Raw genomic sequence first — 12,375 nt, 5'->3', positions numbered from 1 at the left:
TCGCTGCCAAAGGTGATTCTAACATGCATTGACTCAGGGGTCTAAATACTTATGTAAATGAGATATTTATGTATTTGAATTTCAATAAATGTGCAAACATTTCTAAAAACATTTTTTTCACTTTATCATTATGGGGTATTGTGTGTAGATGGGTGAAACAAAAAAATCTATTTAATCCATTTTGAATTCAGGCTGTAAAAAAAAAGTGGAATAAGTCAAGAGGTATGAATACTTTCTGAAGGCACTGTGTGTTTATTTTCCATTAGCTGTTAAACATACGTCTTTGAAATGGTCCCTTGAGGTCTCTCGTCCTTATCTCAGTCCGCTCATAATTACAGCCTCAGTGTCTGTGGAGCATATGGAGGAAGTCAATTGATCTAGGCTCTATCCCTCTATTCCTCCAGAAAGAATAGCCCAAAAGTATTTGAATACCCCTTCTGCCATAGCCTTTTCTCAATCCAAATCATACTTTGCAAACAGCTGCTAAAAGCTGAGGTGAAAAGAGTATGAGACATACAGTACAAGAAATTAATGAGCTGATATACAAAACCCAAAAGAAAAGGTGTGGGAGAGGATAATCTTCCTGAATAAGTTATTTATGTGCTACACACATCCCCTCTGAGTAACAGAGCACCAGGTATTATTATTGGGTATTTTTAAAAATACCACAGAAGGCTTGCATTGCATGACATGGTCAAATCTACAGTACATTGAAAAGTAGACCATTTTATGTTCTTGCCACTGTTTTTAGCACTACCTTTCCTTGTTCACAGCATGCTATTACTGGAAATTATGACTTGTAATCTGCGAGACAGGTTCGTCAGGGATAATTGCACATAGAGCCATTATCATGCACTCAAGGCCAAGCATGAAGGCTTTCTTCTGTTGGTCTTCCTTCTGCTTTTTCTGTGCAATTTTTGAGTCTTAAGAACAAGATCCATTTTGGGATTGTATAGAACATTTAATCATTAAGACCCATATCTCTCCATCCCCTACTTTCTGATGGTTTCAGTTGATTAGACCTATTAGCAGGGCCAGTAGTGTACTATGGTCACATGGCCAGGAAAACTTCTGAACCGAATTTGTCAGCTATATGCGAGTGGAGGTTTTCTCATTTAATCACTTCATGCTTCTCTCTTAGGGTTTCATCCTGACCACATATTTAAAGTAATTATATTCAAATTAATTTCAAGTATAAAAAACACTATTAGGGCCCCAGGAAATCACAGGGTCTGTGCCCCAGGCAATTGCTGTCATTGCAGTGTAGGCTTTCTACCAGTCTGTATTTGGTCAAATGTGGTGTCAACGTGATGCAATACTCTTTTCAACCTGAGTTTACGGTGGCGCTGTGAGGAATGGTTCCACGGAAGAGGATGCGTCTTCGCTGACGGCTCTATTAGCTAGCTAACTAATACCAACAACATTGAACAGTGTTGAGAAATCACGACTCACTTATGTCGTATGTGCAGAACAAATGTTCAAAGCTTGTCATACATTCGTTTTTTTATTGCCTGCCCTCAAGACGCTAGCCTCAAGCCTGTAAGTTAAACGTTATTCCCGCATTTGTTTATTTTTGTGACTGCACAGTCAGCACTAGTCAGTCAGCACTAGGTACCAAAGATATTTATAAGCCTTCTGCCTGGGCTAGTACTAGTAGCAAGCTAGCGAGCTAACGTTAGCATACCGGCTTGACAATGTATTTCTGTTGGTGGTGTATTTTGCTGCATCTGTTACTGTCTGGCCCAAAACGAAATAATATTCAGCTTCTTTTCGGGAAGCTCGTGACTTCAGATGGAACGCTAGCTAGCTGCTATTTTTCAGGGCTAGCTTGGTAGTTAGCATGTTAGTATGAATGGAAATGGGAGCCACACTTTTTTTCCTGAGGTTAATCTGTAAAATGAAATAATTACCTACTAACCCGTCGCCAAGTTAATGGTTCTGACTAGGTGGAATACAGCTACGAACGTATCAGGCGAATATAATTTACTTAGCAGGTTAGGTAAATTAACAGCAGACTAAGAAAAGAGATAGGGTTAGCTAAATTGCTCTCTTAACCTGCTACGAAAAGTTTACTTCCGCTCTTAGCTGTACTCCATCGACTCACTACACAGGCTAATTGCGCATAGCCCATAGAGAACAATAGTAATGGATTTTTTTTGTAGGCACTAACTCCGCCATGTTTTGGGGGGATAAACGTCGGTAATAAGGCATGTTGTAAACACAGGTTTAGGAGATATTATCAATAAATCCATTCCAATAAGATCTGTTGGACAAAAGTTTGGATGTTGCCACACACATACCTACTTGTTAACAAAATTAAGGAAGTTTCCTTTAAAAGTATTCATAAATATTATCCTGCTAACCACTATATGAACACGTTTAAGGCAAACATTAACTCAAATAGTTCCTTTTGTAATGACCATCCAGAAACAGTGTTGCATATTTTTTGGCATTGTATTCATGTAAGGAAACTGGCAAGACATCAGTAGATTTATAATTGAACACATTTATGAAGATCTTACACTATTCTGAAGAGATGTACTGCTTGTATTCTTTACCTACGATAGAAATAAGCTGAAACATTTTTATGTAATTAATTTCATTATTTTTTTGGCCAAATTTCATATTCACAAATGTAAATTTACAAACAAAACACCACATTTTCTTACCTTACAAAAATAAATTGAACTGTATTTTAAGACAATTAAATACTCTACTAACAAAAGCTGTTATAATTCTTTGCATGTCCCTTAAGGGATATATATATTTTTACCTTTATTTAACTAGGCAAGTCAGTTAAGAACAAAATCTTATTTACATTGATGGCCTAGGAACAGTGGGTTAACTACCTACTATTTACATTGATGGCCTAACCCGGCCAGACTCGGGCGACGCTCAGCCAATTGTACGCCGCTCTATGGGACTCCCAATCATGGCCAGTTGTGTTGCACCTCTTGAGAGCCCCCGAAATGTAATCAAATTAAATACAAGCACAAAGGCATCATAATTCATAAAGGTCATGTTAACTGAATATTATCTCATAGAACAAAACATATAAGATCTCCTAAGCCTGTGTTAACCTCAGGCCTTATTTTAAGTGTTTATCCCAAAAAACCCATTATTTCCTGATTTATTTTCCACATAGGAATGGCTGATGAACCAGAGGTAACTTATTTCTGTTTTTTAGGAATACAAGCTGGCGAGCTCTATTGTGCATGTTTTCAAACACTGTGCGGAAGTGTCTGTGAACAAGGTGCGCTCTCTACTAAAGAACAGTGTTCAATGTTTAATTCAATGGAAACAGTACTGTATTGAACAACCAGTTGAAGAATGGTGTGATTATGGTGGCCCAAAGGGAGATCGTGTATAGTGTGTGATGTACGAGTTTTGCGATTTCAAATGAACACACCCATTTTGATCAGGCCACACCCACCAAACGGGAGTGAATGGATTTTGCAGGGAAATTTTTTGTGATATTTTTGGTGCAAATATTCATGATTTTACTGGGGCAATGCTGGCATTTTGCATGGCAATATGCAAAGGTTGTCCAATTTGTCGTGGAAATATGCATGTTTGTTGATGTGTGGCTTGATGTGTGGCTTGATTGAACCATATTATGCAGAAAAGTAATTGGTTGAAATTTCAAGCCCTCTTTTCTTTCTTTTTTTTCTGGATGGACTGGCTATTGAACATTGTGCACTGTTTTGAATGTGTTGTCCAGTACCTACCCCATCATGTAATGTAGCAAATGTTGAAACGAACTGAACACAGCCCTGTAGTGTATTCATTAGTCGGACACTGTTGCAAAACGTTTCACACCATTGTAAAACTTTTTGCGGCAGAAACGGTTTACTCCACGTAGAGTATTGGACAAATTCATGTAGTTCCCTCCCCTTTTTAGTTCCATTTGCTTCTATTTGTGTACGTTTCACATTGCTTGGTCTCACTGAATACACCCCTGATCTAGGCTAAACTCATTTTAGTTAGAAATTACCTGTATGATATATGAATCTTCTGATAAGCTTGTTGCATTTTCAACTTAATTGTAAACTGATATAATCGTTGTTTGTATTACCTCTTTTACCAGTTGCTATACAGAGAGATTTGTGATGTAGCAACCAGTAAGTGGGAGCTGGCAACAATCGAACCATGGAAGATGATTCCCCAACCCTGAAACCCAGGCGCATCCAGAACCAGAATGTAGTCCATCGACTGGAGCGGCGGCGGATCTTCTCTGGACGGGCTGGAGCCCACTGGTACCGCGTGCGCTGCTTCCACCAGAACCTTTTCCCCAACTTCACTGTGGTCAACGTAGAGAAGCCTCCCTGCTTCCTCCGCAAGTTCTCCCCAGATGGACGCTGCTTCATAGCCTTCTCCTCTGACCAGACCTCCCTGGAGATCTATGAGTACCAGGGCTGCCAGGCGGCTGAGGATCTGCTGCTGGGGCAGGATGGGGAGACCCTGGCCAATGGCAATGACCAACGCTCCCTCAACATCCGCGGCCGCCTCTTTGAACGCTTTTTTTCATTACTGCACGTCACTAATGTGGCCTCCAATGGAGAGCACCTGAACCGAGAGTGCAGCCTATTCACTGATGACTGTCGCTATGTGATCGTGGGCTCAGCGGTCTATGTGCCTGAGGAGCCCTCTCCACACTTCTTTGAGGTGTACCGCAACAATGAGTCTGTGACTCCCAACCCCCGCTCTCCACTGGAGGACTACTCACTGCACATCATTGACCTGCACACTGGCCGGCTTTGTGACACCAGGTCCTTCAAGTGTGACAAGATCATCCTCTCGCACAACCAGGGACTCTACCTCTACCGTAACATACTGGCTGTTCTTTCTGTTCAGCAGCAGACAATCCATGTCTTTCAGGTATATATCTCATCCTGCATCACCCTCTGAACCCTATGCCTACCTGGAAGTAAGATTATCGAATGTAATTAACGTTTTTACAAACATTTTGCTTTCATCCGGTAGGTGACATCAGAGGGGACGTTCCTGGACGTGCGAACCATTGGTCGGTTCTGCTACGAAGACGACCTCCTCACTCTGTCTGCGGTGTATACTGAGGCCCGGGCCGAGGGCCAGCCAGGCTTCTCCCGCCTCTACAAGGAGAAGACCATCAACTCCCTGAAGCACAGACTACTGGTCTACCTGTGGAGACGGGCTGAGCAGGACGGCAGCGCCACCGCCAAGCGACGCTTCTTCCAGTTCTTTGACCAGCTGAGACAGCTGAGGATGTGGAAGATGCAGCTACTAGATGAGCACCACCTCTTCATCAAATATACCAGTGAGGACGTGGTCACCCTGCGAGTCACTGACCCCTCTCAGGTACACTTACCCCCTCTTCCCTAATTAAGTTTCTGTAATAAGGCCTTGTTGGTGTGGAAATCATACAAGTATGCACTTCTGAAAGCGCTATCTGTAAATCCAATCTGCAGTTGATTAGATCCTGTTATTTGATTTTGTTTTTCTGTACTCTACATAAAGGGACTGGGGAATTAATACTGTAGATTCAGGCTCATTTCAGCTTATTGCTCAGAAAACTTCTGTTATGAAAAATTGAAATTGATTTAGTCTCAAACATTAACTATAGGCCTATTTCATATGATTGTTTGCTGCTGTGGCATTAGTGCATATCGTCTTTATTTCTAACTTCATATCTGTCTGCTCTTCTCTCAGCCCTCGTTCTTTGTAGTGTACAACATGGTGAGCACAGAGGTGATGGCAGTCTTTGAGAACACCTCTGACAAACTGCTGGAGCTGTTTGAGAACTTCTGTGACCTGTTCCGGAACGCCACACTCCACAGTGAAGCTGTTCAGTTCCCCTGCTCTGCCTCCAGCAACAACTTTGCACGGCAGGTCCAGAGAAGGTATTGGTGACTGAGGGGAAGGCCCACCACAGGGCTACCATGAAAACAAATCCATACAGTGTGTCCCAGTCCAAAGGCCAATAAATTGAACCAATTTACAGAAATTAGACTCTTAAAACAGTGTTTAGTAGAGTTATGAGAATTTCACAGTATTCCTTAGAATTTTTCAGTTAAGTGATTCAGAAATCCTTCTGCTTATGCTCCTTCCTCGTCAGGTTCAAAGACACCATAGTGAATGCAAAGTATGGCGGTCACACTGAGGCTGTGAGGAGGCTGCTGGGACAGCTGCCCATTAGTGCTCAGTCCTACAGCAGCAGCCCCTACCTCGATCTTTCTCTCTTCAGCTACGACGACAAGTGGGTGTCTGTGATGGAACGGCCCAAAACATGTGGAGACCACCCCATCAGGTAACATTGATTAGATAATGCTGATTTCTAATGTTTTTCTGTAGGGCACAACAAACATGTTTGCTTTAAGTAAAAAGTACATGTAATTAATAATCAATCATTCATACCATAAAACTTCAATTAATAAAGGGGTGGGCTCCGGGCAGCCGAGCGGAAATGGAGGAAAACTCGCCTCCCTGCGGCCCTGGCATCCTTTCACTCCCTCCTCTCTACATTTTCCTCTTCTGTCGCTGCTGCTAAAGCCACTTTCTACCACTCTAAATTCTAAGCATCTGCCTCTAACCCTAGGAAGCTCTTTGCCACCTTCTCCTCCCTCCTGAACCCCCCTCCCCCCCTCCTCCCTCTCTGCAGATGACTTCGTCAACCATTTTGAAAAGAAGGTCGACGACATCCGATCCTCGTTTGCTAAGTCAAACGACACCGCTGGTTCTGCTCACACTGCCCTACCCTGTGCTCTGACCTCTTTCTCCCCTCTCTCTCCAGATGAAATCTCGCGTCTTGTGACGGCCGGCCGCCCAACAACCTGCCCGCTTGACCCTATCCCCTCCTCTCTTCTCCAGACCATTTCCGGAGACCTTCTCCCTTACCTCACCTCGCTCATCAACTCATCCCTGACCGCTGGCTACGTCCCTTCCGTCTTCAAGAGAGCGAGAGTTGCACCCCTTCTGAAAAAACCTACACTCGATCCCTCCGATGTCAACAACTACAGACCAGTATCCCTTCTTTCTTTTCTCTCCAAAACCCTTGAACGTGCCGTCCTTGGCCAGCTCTCCCGCTATCTCTCTCAGAATGACCTTCTTGATCCAAATCAGTCAGGTTTCAAGACTAGTCATTCAACTGAGACTGCTCTTCTCTGTATCACGGAGGCGCTCCGCACTGCTAAAGCTAACTCTCTCTCCTCTGCTCTCATCCTTCTAGACCTATCGGCTGCCTTCGATACTGTGAACCATCAATCCTCCTCTCCACCCTCTCCGAGTTGGGCATCTCCGGCGCGGCCCACGCTTGGATTGCGTCCTACCTGACAGGTCGCTCCTACCAGGTGTCTGGCAGACATATCAGTGTGGATGACGGATCACCACCTCAAGCTGAACCTCGGCAAGACGGAGCTGCTCTTCCTCCCGGGGAAGGACTGCCCGTTCCATGATCTCGCCATCACGGTTGACAACTCCATTGTGTCCTCGTCCCAGAGCGCTAAGAACCTTGGCCTGATCCTGGACAACACCCTGTCGTTCTCAAATAACATCAAGGCGGTGGCCCGTTCCTGTAGGTTCATGCTCTACAACATCCGCAGAGTACGACCCTGCCTCACACAGGAAGCGGCGCAGGTCCTAATCCAGGCACTTGTCATCTCCCGTCTGGATTACTGCAACTCGCTGTTGGCTGGGCTCCCTGCCTGTGCCATTAAACCCCTACAACTCATCCAGAACGCCGCAGCCCGTCTGGTGTTCAACCTTCCCAAGTTCTCTCACGTCACCCCGCTCCTCCGCTCTCTCCACTGGCTTCCAGTTGAAGCTCGCATCCGCTACAAGACCATGGTGCTTGCCTACGGAGCTGTGAGGGGAACGGCACCTCAGTACCTCCAGGCTCTGATCAGGCCCTACACCCAAACAAGGGCACTGCGTTCATCCACCTCTGGCCTGCTCGCCTCCCTACCACTGAGGAAGTACAGTTCCCGCTCAGCCCAGTCAAAACTGTTCGCTGCTCTGGCCCCCCAATGGTGGAACAAACTCCCTCACGACGCCAGGACAGCGGAGTCAATCACCACCTTCCGGAGACACCTGAAACCCCACCTCTTTAAGGAATACCTAGGATAGGATAAAGTAATCCTTCTCACCCCCCCCCCTTAAAAGATTTAGATGCACTATTGTAAAGTGGCTGCTCCACTGGATGTCATAAGGTGAATGCACCAATTTGTAAGTCGCTCTGGATAAGAGCGTCTGCTAAATGACTTAAATGTAAATGTTAAATGTGTTATTTGCTTCAACTGTGGAGCTGCCCCGAAGTCTGTTAGAGACATCAATCATTCAGAGCGAGATAGAGATTCTGTTAGATTCCACCAGAGCATGAATGCATAATTCAACTTTTCTTGACCAGGTGTTTATTATAGAGACCGCCATTTATTAGCTAAAATGTGTAAATGATGCCTGGCCATTATAAAAGGCAGGGACTTGTTGGAGACTGTTTAATCAACATTTTATGGTAACTGTAAGCTCTCTTGTTTTTGAAACGATTACATTTATTGTTAGGAAATGAAACTACAATAACTAATAACGTTATAGGACAACCATTTGGATGTTACTGTGTGTTCCTAGATACCCTCTTTCATTTCAAACTTGCATTTGAAAAGACCGACTGTTTTTCTTGTTAACGGCAGGTTTTACGCTCGGGACTCTGGCTTGCTGAAGTTCAAGATCCAGGCAGGCCTCCTGGGCCGGCCCATTAACCATGCCGTCCGGCGGCTGGTGGCCTTCACATTCCACCCCTTTGAGCCGTTCGCCATCTCAGTACAGAGGACCAACGCTGAGTATGTGGTGAATTTCCACATGCGTCATGTCTGTGTATGAGAGGAAAGCAGTGGACTAGACCTGGAGAACTTGGCATTGTACTGTGTAGAGCAAAAAGCAGTCACTCTGTCTTTTTTCTCCCCCCAGTGTGAGGAACAAAATAAGACTGGACTGTGGGCGGAACCACTTGAAGTTGAAATTGGGAGCTTGGGGATGGGGGATGGATTCCTTGCAGGGACCAAAGATGTTTTTGGCTGGCTCTCAAAATGTACTTTTTTGGTCACATTTTATTCTATGTATTTTTATTGAGCCTTTTTACATTTGTTTTATATTTCAATAAAATTATTTAAATATTGATTGTGATTCTTTATTATGAATATTTTACTAGAATAATGACTATCTGTAATATGCTTTGCTTAGTGGACTTAGTTATTAAAACCTGATTGGTCTAAACCGTCTTTAACATGAACAAAAAGGGGAAAATGTCATTTATTTTCCTCTTTTCCAATTGAACAAATGATCTACTATATGTTGCTAACCTAGCTCATACTGTGTTAGAAATTAAATACATTATGTGGGGAAGTTATAAAGGAAATGACCATTAATGTTATTTGAAAATAACGATTCCTTGTTGACCCGATCACCGAAAACACTAAAGAATATCTGAGCACCGCTGTCTGTGGGATTATCTTAATTATCAATACTTTGTTTTGACAAGTCAAGTATGAAGAATTTCATGAGGACGGTACTACTGTAATGTACTCATAGCTGTAGCCATATTTTGTAATACATGATTGTTTAATGTTATTTACAGTTGAGCAGATGTTATTATCAAGAACAAATTCAAATTGTAGGTACAGTTTTTGTGCTGCTTTATTTCAGGTTGCTGTCAGCACCATTTGGAGTGTACATCCATGCTAGTAATTACTCCAACTTATGAATTTGACCTAAGATATCTTGCTTGCATTACTGATAAAAAAATAAAAAAATCTGAGGTGGATGCATTCTTGGGATTATCCACTGCATGAGCCTCTGGCTGCAGGAAATGTGGAGTGAAAAGTCTCAGCTGAGGAGTGGAACGAGAAGTGTGATCCAACTGGAGCTTTCTGTGGGTGTGTGAGTGGGAAGATGTCTGTGTACATCACCTTTCTCATTTAACTCAGACATAATGATACTACAGCAAAACGGGACCAAAAAGACAAAGGAATGAAGAAAAAATGCAATGGCGATCATGTTTTCACAGTGCAATCAGCTCAGTTTTGAAAAAATAGGAAGTAAAATTTGCAGGGCATTTCCCTCATTTTATGATGATTTTATCTAGCTCATTTATCTACATTCAGGTTCATAATTATTAGCACCCTTGATAAAGATGAGCAAAAAATACTATAAAAGAATTACAAATACTGAACTATATGGTATGCTCTATAAACAATTAGGAAATTATATTTTATACTATTACAATTGCCCAGAGAAAGATAGGTGTAACAAGTAATACAAAAACATCTCTAAAAGATAGGTGTGTTAATCATTTTGACCCCTGTTTTCAAGCACCCTCCCGTTGAGACTTTTTCTAAAATGTTTTATAAGATTGGAGAACACTGGGAGGGATCTTAGACCATTCCCCCACACAGAATCTTTCCAGAACCTTGATATCTTTCGCCTGCTCTCATAGACTACCCTTTTCAATTCAAACCCCAGGTTTTCAATGGGGTTCAATTCCAGAGACTGAGATGAGCATTGCAAAATGTTGAGCTTGTGGCCAATTAAGCATTTCTTAGTGGATTTTATATTTATTACTTGTTAAACAAAATCTATTTTTCAATTTTCTTAGTAGAAAATATCTAATTGTCAAAACATTTTTAGCATGCAATATATACTGAACAAAAATATAAACGCAACATGTAAAGTGTTGGTCCCATATTTCATAAGCCGAAATAAATTATCCCAGAAATGTTCCATACAGACAAAAAGCTTATTTCTCTCAAATGCTTTGCACATATTTGTTTACATGCCTGTTAGTGAGAATTTCTCCTTAGCCAAGATTATCCATCCACCTGACAGGTGTGGTATATCAAGAAACTGATTAAACAGCATGATCATTACACAGGTGCACCTTGGGCTGTGGACAACAAAATGACAATTTTGTGCAGTTTTGTCAACACAATGCCACAGATGTCTCAATTTTTGAGGGAGCGTGCAATTGGCATGTTAACTGCAGGAAAGTCCACCAGAGTTGTTTCCATAAAATTGAATGTTAATTCAATTAAGCCGCCTCCAACGTTGTTTTAGAAAATGTGGCAGTACGTTCAACCGGCCTCACAACCACGCCAGCTCAGTCCATCCACATCCAGCTTCTTCACTTGCTGGATCATCTGAGACCAGCAAACCAGACAGCTGATGAAATTGAGGAGTGTTTCTGTTTGTAATAACAAAATCTAATTAGCTGGGCCTGGCTCCCCAGTGAATGGGCCTATTCCCTTCCAGGCCCACCCATGACTGCGGCCATGCCTAGTCATGTGAAATCCATAGATTAGGGCCTAATTGATTTATTTTAATTAACTGATTTCCTTTATATGAACTGTAATTCAGTAAAATCGTTGAAATTGTTGCATGTTGCATTTATATTTTTGTTCAGTTTTTAGCTCAGTATTTGTATTATTTAGTTTTTTTTTGCACATTTCTGTCATCTTTATCAAAGGTGCCAATAATTATGGACCAACTGTAAATCAGAAGGTTACTTTTCTACAACAGATTTATAAGTGAAGGGAAATAGATGACGTTCATGTCAACCAACATTCATAAGATGTTTAATGTACTATCCTCTTTTAAGCGCCTCTCAAGGTTAAATGCCTCTGTGTTCTGTGCCCATCTGTAGACTCAATGGAATAAAGCAAAGTGTGGTAACAGGCTTTATCACAAAAGACAAAGGCGTGTCATACCAGCTAAACAATCTATTACTGCAAAGACTTAAAAATCCATTTCAGCTTGATTCAGGGCTGAAATACTTAGGCATATGTGTCCCATCTGAATAACAGATAACAGTTAGGTGAGTTCTACAGTAGGCTTTGAACACTTGGGAAACTAAAGTTGGGAAATGTATAGCATGGTGCTGATATGCATTTTTTCTTCGTATCTGTGTCCATTCCTCAGTAAGAAATCAATCCTGAAACGTATCTTACTGTATTAACCAAATGTTAGAATAAATGTATGAGTAATAACTGCTGCCCAGCTAGTTGCCTGTCACCCTGCTCTGCAGTAATCTCCAATCAGATAGTGGGAGTAAGTCCAGGGCAGCTGGACAAAGGGCCAAGCGTAGTGATATCCTGCCGGCCCCCATCAGAGGCCCAGCTCTCTGGGGTTAACTTGTGAACAGACAGCAGGTGCTGTGGGATTAAGTGTTCACCCTGCCTCTGGTTACAGGCTAATTGAACACATTCAAACACCTGCTTGACAGCTATGGGAGGATTCTGCTGCTGTGATGGGAATGGGGAATAGGAGGGGGTGGTGGTGTAGATGAGAGGTTAGGTAGGGGTTCCAGCAGTTAGTTGATTAATTTGTAATATTTTCTGATGTAGGATGAATTAA

The 12,375-nt window shown here is 42.4% G+C and overlaps 1 protein-coding gene across 3 annotated transcripts; it reads left to right on the top strand.

Annotated features, from left to right (window-relative positions):
* The first annotated feature begins 1,349 nt into the window (after positions 1 to 1,349).
* LOC115109282 (DET1 homolog) lies at positions 1,350 to 9,147 on the top strand. Of its 3 annotated transcripts, none has more exons than XM_065009701.1 (6): positions 1,350 to 1,539; positions 4,088 to 4,878; positions 4,984 to 5,337; positions 5,689 to 5,879; positions 6,095 to 6,286; positions 6,847 to 7,693. In XM_065009701.1, the coding sequence occupies exons 2-6, from the start codon at positions 4,150 to 4,152 to the stop codon at positions 6,899 to 6,901; spliced, it is 1,521 nt and encodes a 506-aa protein (XP_064865773.1). In that variant the 5' UTR covers positions 1,350 to 1,539; positions 4,088 to 4,149; the 3' UTR covers positions 6,902 to 7,693. The 3 variants fall into 3 exon arrangements, with proteins under 3 accessions (XP_064865773.1, XP_029489889.1, XP_029489888.1); XM_029634029.2 differs by having other exon boundaries at positions 1,351 to 1,539; positions 6,770 to 6,854; XM_029634028.2 differs by lacking the exon at positions 6,847 to 7,693 and adding an exon at positions 8,661 to 9,147 and having other exon boundaries at positions 1,353 to 1,539.
* The last annotated feature ends 3,228 nt before the right edge of the window (positions 9,148 to 12,375 follow it).

This window comes from Oncorhynchus nerka, linkage group LG25 (assembly GCF_034236695.1).
Source record: "Oncorhynchus nerka isolate Pitt River linkage group LG25, Oner_Uvic_2.0, whole genome shotgun sequence".
NCBI classification, from domain to species: Eukaryota; Metazoa; Chordata; class Actinopteri; order Salmoniformes; family Salmonidae; genus Oncorhynchus; species Oncorhynchus nerka.
This window is presented reverse-complemented; position numbering and strand designations above follow the sequence as displayed.